Below are 9,841 nucleotides of genomic sequence, written 5' to 3' on the forward strand. Positions count from 1 at the left end.
CTAACGTAGTACGCAAAGAGCCACTTTATTGGGCATCGGAGCGGGAAGGCGGGAGAACGCATGCATTTGTCCTTCCGCCGACCAACCCGCTGAAAGAAACGAAGAGTCTTGGAGCCAATCAAAAGGTGCGGGGAGGAACCGACGTACGTCTAGCAAAGTAAGTGCCGGCAGCAGTGAACGTTAGGAATTCCTGCGGGTGAATTATTTAGCGCGCATGCGTAGGGGCAGTAGAATTTTTGAGCAATGATTCGTTCGCGTAAAATAGGCGGAGCTTAGTAGGGGCATGCGCTATGAGGCGGGAAAGGAGTCTGCGCAATTTGACTTTACTTTTATTACTTCTAGTGACTTTTCCAAAGCGTGGACGAAGGTAGACGGCAAAGGTCACGGAAATCTGACTTATGACATCAGAGGGTTCTCCTTTTAATTATCTCCTTGACTTAAGTTTGGAGCCGCCTGTAGTCAGAGAATAAGCTTTCTAATTGCCTTTTCTCATGCTTTTTGTATCCCACAGGAAAGTTCCCTTCAGAATTACCAGCAAAATGAATTTAAAGAGCTTAGCTCCAAATCATTAGCAGTTTTAAGGTCTTATTACAATGCACAGTACTAAAGCTACAACACTGAATCCTGCCATGATGTATTGTAGAAGCACAGCTTAGTTCCAAATATTGATTAAAATATACTATGTTAAATGCAACTTAAGTTACTTAGAATATTGTGTGTGTGTAAGGATCTCAAGTTATGTTGATTTAAAAACTTCTTTATTACCTAAAGTAATATTGTGAAATTGAGGTTACACCATGTATTTTAAGTAAGATTTGGGTGCTAATCATGAAATGTACAGTATTTGTAAAAATTTTACTTACCATTATAGAAGTCAATTTATTCTTTTGACCATCACAATCACAAAAGGAAAACAAGAGGGAAATAAGGAGTTGAACCATGAAATTCTATCTGTAAATGGACCTATTTAGTTTTATAACATTACAGATCTCTTTGCTTGGAATGATAAAAGTATATCAGATTGACACATGATCAGAAACGATAACATCCCTCCCAACTCACCCGTGTTAGGATTTGAAGTCCCTGGTTCCTGGAAGAACTCTTATTTCACGTGCTCTTTTCTAGATATTGGCCAACATTTTTTAACTGTTGCTCCAGGGAATTCTTTCTTAGTTCAAATGAATTGAAATTAAATACATTTCTAACACAATGATGTATTTTTTAAAGAGTTATGCAGAATATACTTTTCTTTAAATGGAACATTCTGGAATTCTCCAGATTATTCTCATTGAATACATTTTGCATATCATTACTTTTGAAACTTCACAGCTTCTGTGGATGGAAGAATACTGAATTGGATTGGGATCATGAAAGGGGAAGTAAACATTAATCTCTGCATTATCTGAAAACTCACTCCTCTGCAAAATTACTTACTCCACAGGAGAAAATCTCTAGGATATACTGGATCCCTGCTACTAATTACAATAAAAATCACAATAATATATATGTATGAAATTTAAGTTAGAAAATTGCAGTGGACACAGAGGTAAAACCATTTTCAGTATTGAGGTATGATTCAGTATGCTCCCTCAAACAGTCTTTAATTTAAAAAAATAATGTTTTTGGCTGAGGATAGTCTAAAATACTCACTTGCTAGTAGTTTAGGGCTATGTTGAGATCATTATTCAAGACTAAACAGAAAAGGTAGCCTAGAAAATATTCACATTCTTGGAGAGTGCAGTCAATAACAAATAGACAAACTCCAAAGAAACTTACAAGGTTAGCTTAAAATATTTCTAGTGCATAGTGCACAAAGCTTGTTCTACAAAAATACAATTTAGATTATGCTGTTCTGCCAGTCTGATTCTTCAATTGTTCCTTTAATTAAAACATAAGTAAATCCCATTATGATCACTGGAATACAATTGCCAAGTTACATATATAAAATTGTAGAATTATTTTAGTTGCTCAGTATTTTTTAAAAAAATGGACAGCAGTACTTGAGCCTAATATTTTATTCAATTATACTTTTTATGCAAAGCAGTCATTCAGGGCATTTAATATAATAGGCAAGTTGGCCTGCTTAGATTAGCAAATCAAAGAAATTTTATTGTCAGGTTTTCCTTGAACACTTGCCAATAAGATACTTTCCTTTGAATGGTAATAATTGTCTTCTGACGAGTAAGAGATCAGCTGAAAGTTAAATGCAAAAAATGCCATGTTATTATTTCCTAAAAGATAACAAATTGTTAACAACTTATTAACAAAGCAAAATTATTGATTAATGTTAGCAAGAGAAAATAAGAAAATTACAGTATTTGGATTTGTATCAAGAGTTAGCAAACTTTTTAGGTATGCAGTACCATTATTATTCAATGACATTGATGCCATTTTAAAAAAAAATAAAACAATTTTTATTCTTGTAAGATTTTAAGGGTCTCATTCAAGATTTATGTACAATAAACTCGCATGCAGATACTTTAAGAGTTCTCTTAAATCTCATACATTTTCCACTATGAGAAAGATTTCGCTCTCAGAAATTTCACAAAATCTTACTCAGGACTGTTGGAAATTTACCAGATGTGGCTATCTCAGAAGGTATCATTCAATAAAAACTAATTTTGAAAATCCACTGAGATAATCAGGGGTCCCTTAGGAGCCATATGCCCTTATATTTATGTAAATGATTAGTAAGAACTATGTCATAAAGAAGGATAGTCACCTAATCTGAGACAATGAAGAATACTTTTATCATAGGTTTAAGGGCTGAATAAATGTTAGAATACAAATAAAGTTACTAAATTAGACTTGATGCTTTTTATTTACAAAGTAGGTAATTGCAAATGCAACATACTACTAATTTATTAAAATATTATAATTTTCTAATGTTAGTTTTAATGTTAAAGGCCAGATTAGTGAAAGATTTTCTTAACTATAGTTATTACACAGGGAAGCGCAATTAGATGTTCAGTAATATATACCATATATCTGGTGCTTTCTAAATTTATTGGGAACACTAATCAGGATTGATTGGCATTGTGGTTTGATAATTGGCAGCTGCCTGCTATTTTTTGCTTTGATAAAGAAAGTACTACTGTACTGTAGGCTTGACTTTGAACAAACTGAACCATTTGCTGACAATGTTTGCAATCTAGAGAGACATTAAGTTGGAGAAAGCTAATATATGAATAAAATGTGTGAATAACTGCATTCCTATTTGGTAAATAGTATTTGGAATAGGTTCTTAATTATTAATAAACTGCTTGGATTTTATTATGCAGAAATCCAATTATTGGAGCAAAGAACCAAAATGGCACTAGCTACACATAATGATCTCAGTGGAAGCTCAAAAATATTAACAAGAGAATATGGATTACAATAAGTGCAGAAAATGCAGAGTGACTGTGGGGGAGAGGTTTATTTTAAGATCCCATCTGCTGCAGGGAATGACTTAGTTTTGAACGATGTTTCATCCCTCCCATAGAATAGGTGCTGGTAGAAGAAGCATATTGGCAAACCAGGAATTTTACCATTTTGTATTAATGTAAACCACAACTAGGAATATTCAGCTTTTTTTTTTCTTTTCTTTTTTTTCAGCTTACTCTGATTTTTCCCTCTTTCCTTGGGCCCAGAGATGCTGCTATGTAAATTCAACACACAATTCTCACTCATAACAAAATAATTCACTCATGAAAAAGAATTACCTGCTTTCCTTCTCTAGAAGGCAGTGATATGCAGCAATGTCTGATTCGAGTTGTGTTTTAATGGACAATAGAGTTTCATGATTTCTTTGCTGGTGCTCAGTTTCTCCTTGGATTTCTCTTACTTCTGCTTCCAGTTTGGCAATGACAGAGCCTAAATTCTGAAGCTCTATGTCATGCCAGTGCTTGGCATCATAAAGAGAGTTTTCTAAGCCTCTCTTCTGTAAAGACAAAATAACCATAGAATGTTGAACATTAAATTTCTTGAATTTCTGTCTTTAGAGATACAATTATTAAATCCATACATATTAGTTTTTCAAATAGAGAATCCTCCTCTCAGATACATATGAATTTCTAGAAGAAAAAGATACTAATACATTATTCCTACAACGTATCTGCTGTGCACAAATTAAAGAATTCCAGTCAAAAAGATTATTTGGCCATCAAAATAAATACTGATCAGGAGCATTTAAATAGTGCTAATATTGTGCTCTCAATATTTTGGTAAAAGGTCAAAAGTATTTTTCTGAATGATATCAGTATTATCTCTGTATTACCCACAATGCATTTCAAAATACTGTTGTTTCAAGTTAAAAGTAGATAATTTAGTAATGATAATAATTATTACTGTTTTATCAGAAAGTAGGTTTCAGTTAATAATTTGTAAAAACTCAGAAAGTTGTTTGATAGTAAACAGTTTAGAGCTGTTTATTAAGAATGCACTAGTCTAGAAGCTTGGAGGCATTTGATATTTTAAGAATATGTGGGAATTCAAAATAAAATGGTCATTCTAGGTGTGAGGGGATCCTGTTCATAAAATATCTTTTTATATCTTTAGTCAAGGGGCATTTTTCAGTTAATTTGAAAAATCCTCTGGAAGAGATCAGTTCAGATCTCTAATAAGACCTGTGTATTCTTTTCCTACACTGGCTGCTTAATAATGTAATATGTGATTTTTTTCCAGAAAGAGACGCCTGGTCCCTTACTTACCAGTGTTTTCAGTGATTCAGTCTCTACTTGCAGGCTTTGAATTTTGCAAGCTGTTTCATGAAACTCTGCCCTTAAGGATTCAGCTAACTCTGCATCTTGTGTTTGTACAGCAGGCAATGTTTCTGTGGATTGCTGACAAGATATAACAGTGATAAACAGAAAAACATTGCTTTATTTTCCAGTCTCTTCTACATAAATATATTAGAGAAAAATTAAAGGAAAATTATTGAGGTTTTAGATCCAGCTTTTTAATTATTAATATAAATAAATATAATTCTTGAATAGAAACATTGTCAGAAGAAAATGGAAATAAAAATTATTACTAATGAGCTAATGAGTAGTACTTCAGATTGCTAGGAAGAAGTGTTGAGTTTGTATGTGTGTAACCACTGCACCTATAATTTATTTCAATGGCTGTATCTTGTTTTCAATAATGTGGTTGTTCTCATGAGTCACAGACGAAGGCTATATTTGTATTCCATGTATTCTGAAACATCTCTTCCTAATCAAATCGGAAGCATTGCACAGTCCTAATAATGAATAGCATTACATTAAAATGTAGAAGCACCCAACTGGGTTAAATCTAGATTATACTAGCCTCACTTCAATACCACTAAAACTGATGATACCGGTGAGATAATTTGACCCATAAAGTTATATTGTTACTATGGCTATTGTAGGCAGGAGCCAACCCAGTGAACATAGAGGTGCCATACATTTCTTAATTTCCTTGGCTTCAACACCATCCAACTTTTTGTTATCATTTTCTATCCTACTTTAGACACACAAAGATCCAGCTCTCTGGAGAAGGCTCTAATGCTGGAAAAGGGGGAAGATAAGGGTTGAAGAGAATCTCCCACTGATTCCCCATTGGGAGACTTGAAACAACTGCTTAGGGATAAAGCATTGTGGAGAAAAACTATGTGGTTGATAGAAATCAAAATAATGTAATAGCATATATTAATTCTATTGGTGAACAATTCTGGAGAACTCAAAAGCTTCCCATATCTTGATCTTCAGATTAGCCTGATACATGTTTTTGATTTTTTTTTGTAACCAATTCACAATTGCTTTGGGAGTTTCCATTCTTTTACTTAGCACTAATTTTTGTTCCATTTGACAATTTGAAGCTAAACTTTGATAAATAGAGCAGCACCTGCTAGGTTTCTTCATCCTAGCAGAGAATGAAGATAACCCTAGTTGCAATTTGCAACTATCAAAGAGCATCCAAAGAGCCTAATTTGAATGTCTACAACTTTACCTACCAAGTTAGGGACATCCACAATGAGGATTACAATAAAAGTCAAAATGGCAGCTGCAACCATGTGCTTTTTAAAAATGCATTGCATGACTTTTTGTCCTCTTCTACATAAGCCTTGGACCAAATGCAAACCCTGTGGGCCTGGTGTTTCTTTTATTATTTCCTGCTGCATTCTTGGTTTTATTTACAATTTTGCTGAAGAATTCTGCAGAATTCAAAAACCTTATACTGTATGCTGTTTGATTATGTTTAATTGACCTAAAATCATTTGAAATTCACTCTTACAGCTGATCTTAGCTTGTTCCATGCTTACCTTAGCATGGAGCAAGATACCAGTCTCAGCATGGTTTTGTTCAATATTTTTCTCCCATTGAATCTGGATTTTCTTCAAAATGTCATCCAGGCTAATTCCAGTGGAGGCTTCTGATTCTTCCAGTGGTGATAAAGCAAGCTGTTTGTTAAGCATTTTGATATCCTGAAAATAAAGTTGTTACAAATAGATGATCAATTAATTTAAATAAATAAAATAATGAAGTGAAGCACGTATTGTAATGAAATCCAGAGCAGTTAAGATTTGATGCAACTTTGTCACTATGCAATGCATTTGCCTCTATAGTAAGGTGTTGAAAGAGCTCAGCTAATCCTATATTTCATAATATCTGTAAGAATTTAATAGAAACATAAAAATCTTGATTGTGGTTTTAAGGGGTGACTACGAATATATTTCTCTTGAGAACAAGCAATGTTCAAGAGTGCAAAATAATTTAATTTTTGTCAGTCTAATAAAACATCACAGGGCTGTGCTATAGACTCAGATAGCTAGTGTTGTTTTGAAAGTTTTTATTTAAATCCAGTACATGATTACATTTTTGATGCTCATAAGTACATAAAAAAGCCCTTCTGGTACAGATTGAAAACCCATCTAATCTACCATTGTTCCCATAATGGATAGCTAGATCTCTCTGGGAACTCCAAAATGTTTGGATTCCATAACCACTGATATTTAGAATTATGATGGTGAAAACTGTACAACTGATAATGAATATATACTGTACTGCTAATAGCCATTGTTATTTTCCATGATGTTCTGTGAAAAAACAGAACTTAGTACAATTACTAAGGAGAACCCAGAAATTTCAAACGTGAACACAAAAGAAAGTAGAGATTTCATAATGTCTATTATAAAGTGTTTTTCAGATATTGGTTCTAATGCTACATATTATAAACTTTCATCGATGTAAGTAGGTTTGCAGAAATGAAGTGAGAACCCATAGATTATTATATTATTACAAAATGATAAAATGCTTACTGATGGCATTAAAATTCTGGCATCAAAATACATAAAGTTGATTTCCATCTTTTGTTTAGATAGAAGTAGAATACAAATCATGGTTTGTTTCTCAGAATTGATTTACCTCTTCATGATTCTTTGACAGTAAAGCTAGTTCTTTCTTCATGTTTTCTATCTGACTCTCCAGGTCTACTTTAGTCAAATTAGCATGATCAATTATTTTATACAGAGAATTAATTTCATCTTCCACTGCCTTTCGAAATGGTTGCTCATTTTCATACCTGCAGTATAAATGAGATTATGTCAAAATAATATCACAAAGTTTAGACTTTTGGCATGAAGAACTACCAGTTATTGAAGTTATAGTTGCATTCTATTAATGAGGAGGATTGAATTCCAGTTCCTCAGCTGTTATTTAAAGTACAATTCTTTTAGTTTTTAAACATTGAAATATATATTTATTTTTACTTTTAATTTAATGTTACCTGTCTTTAACATCTTCAGCACATGCTTGAATACTTTCTGTTTGTAACATGAGGCGGGCATTTTCCAGAACTGCATCCCCTACCTATAATAATTCAAAGAGTCAAATGTAAACAAAGTATATAGCCTGTATCCAAAATTGGATACGGATGGAACTCAGTGCTAGAATAACATCTTAACTCATTTGGTGCTTGCATAGATATGACTTAATGTTCTCCTGACGGCAGTGTAGAATGAAAAAAATGGATGTATCTTCAGAGTGAACCACTAACAATAACTTGCTGCATGGCACTTTTGCTGTTGAAATTATTTAAAATAGTTTTTATATGTCCTAAACATTGCAAGCATGTTTCCCGTGCACTGTATTTTTGATAAGATGTAATTCCTCTATTATTATATATGATAATTCCTACATGATGACTGCAGATCCCAAAATGCAAAAAGAAAACTCAAATGTTGACATATCTCACAGGAGTTTGGCACTTCCCCAACAAACATATTTGAGATCTTATCTATCAGAACCAACCCTCTCCCCTGTTTTTTTTTAATCTCCAGAAATATGTTTGTGTGTACGTTTGAAATGTGTAATTATTTCATATACACTGCTAGCTTTTTTGGACACGTTTAAAATTAGTAAATGAGTGGATAGCCAATAACATGATAGCTGATACATATTGTACTTGTATGATTATGTTTCCAGAGATGGAAATTGGTTTTGAAAGCAGTTGTGGGGCACTTGCAAAGGAGGCTTCCCTATGCTGTGAGCACTTATGCTTTGGATGATACTAAGTTTCACTAATTACCGTAGTTCATTGGAGATCAGAGAAATGTCTCTATTTCCTAAACAAAATTGTAATTCTAAAATGTGATAAGAATGGGAATATAATGAAAATCTCACTTTTTTCATTACACATAGAATCAAGCTGGTAAAAAGGCTATATAAGTGCATAAATGAAGCAACTCTTCATTTTTTCATATTTTCTTGTGAAACACTCAGAATTGGGGGGGGTGTCAGGTGATACCCTAAATAAAGGAGTAAAAACATAGATCCCCTATGGCAATGCTCAAACTTAATTTGAATATTGCAACATACAATATAAATAATAGAATTTATGTTATGAAAATTAAATTAAAATGCATCAGGTAGGGGAAAATGTAGTGTACGTTTGCGCTTAAGTAGCCTCATCAAAATATAGATGAATTTGGTGAATTTAGCTGTGGCTAACAAATGCTTCATTGTTTTGTTCTTGCCATAAATTTTCATACTTACTTGATGGTAAATGGTTGCCCAGCTCTCCCTCAGAGATCCCCATTTACTGTCGCTGGAAGATTTCTTGTTCAGGTAAGCACGGATATGTCCTTCAAGTTCCTGGTTGACTTGCTCCAAAGTTTTCACCTTTTCAATGTAATCCACCAAGCATCTGTTCATATTCTCGTAAGATAGGCTTCGTTCTTTTTCCAATCCTTGGGATAGTGGTATGGTTGTACAAGAACTATGAAGACCTTGTAAGAAGACACTGCTTATCCCCAGGGCTCTGCGGGATATCCGTGTACCCAGGCTGCTTACACTTTCCATAGGTACAATACCTATATAAGCAGCAGATGGTCTTAAGAGGCTTCCTCCTCTGCTAATACTAAATCTATGGCTTATGGGCACTGACCTTTCCTCAGTAGAAGTTGAGGGTTCATGTTCCGCAAAGGATGCCCTGCTTCTGGGTAAGGACATGTTGTACTTCAGAAGGTTTGCACTAAATGATTCACTTTCCTTTCCCTGCGCCTCTGATATTGCACATATTCATAGAAATCTGTCAAAGTGCTCTCCTAAATTTCTGGGACATTTCTCATTGTTTGGGGCTGCCTACCTCAGGCATATTTATTAGAACAATTGTTTGGGCCATTTCACTTGGTCAGCAATCTATTTCATGAGAAATCTGCTACAAGAGCACCATGCAGCGAAGACAATGCGGTAGAGGGCCATGGTAGATGGGGAGGGGAAAACAAAGAATTCTCTGTGCATTTAAACATTTGGCTCACTTGATTTCAGCCAGTGTAAATAGTTTTGCTAGAGTCAGGTTTTCAGTGTTAATGTGCTGTTCCCCCAACAGCAGTAGTTAT

At 34.0% G+C, this 9,841-nt stretch overlaps 1 protein-coding gene across 1 annotated transcript; it reads right to left on the reverse strand.

Moving 5' to 3' along the window:
- Nucleotides 1-1,997: 1,997 nt before the first annotated feature.
- On the reverse strand, nucleotides 1,998-9,591 carry BFSP2 (beaded filament structural protein 2). Its single transcript, XM_039336185.1, has 7 exons — nucleotides 8,997-9,591; nucleotides 7,729-7,811; nucleotides 7,368-7,524; nucleotides 6,266-6,427; nucleotides 4,692-4,823; nucleotides 3,705-3,922; nucleotides 1,998-2,193 (listed from the first exon to the last, which is right to left on the reverse strand). The coding sequence occupies exons 1-7, from the start codon at nucleotides 9,450-9,452 to the stop codon at nucleotides 2,190-2,192; spliced, it is 1,212 nt and encodes a 403-aa protein (XP_039192119.1). The 5' UTR covers nucleotides 9,453-9,591; the 3' UTR covers nucleotides 1,998-2,189.
- Between the last annotated feature and the right edge of the window lie 250 nt (nucleotides 9,592-9,841).

This window comes from Crotalus tigris, unplaced genomic scaffold, assembly GCF_016545835.1.
Source record: "Crotalus tigris isolate CLP2741 ecotype Arizona unplaced genomic scaffold, ASM1654583v1 scf7180000017666.27876245, whole genome shotgun sequence".
In the NCBI taxonomy this organism is placed as follows: Eukaryota; Metazoa; Chordata; class Lepidosauria; order Squamata; family Viperidae; genus Crotalus; species Crotalus tigris.

Coding starts and splice junctions, on each gene's coding strand:
- BFSP2 (XM_039336185.1), bottom strand. CDS start 9,452: ATGTCCTTACCCAGAAGCAGGGCATCCTTTGCGGAACATGAACCCTCA. Junction 6,428..7,367: donor TGTCAAAGAATCATGAAGAG/GTAAATCAATTC, acceptor CTTTATTTTCAG/GATATCAAAATGCTTAACAA. Junction 4,824..6,265: donor GTATCTTGCTCCATGCTAAG/GTAAGCATGGAA, acceptor ATATCTTGTCAG/CAATCCACAGAAACATTGCC.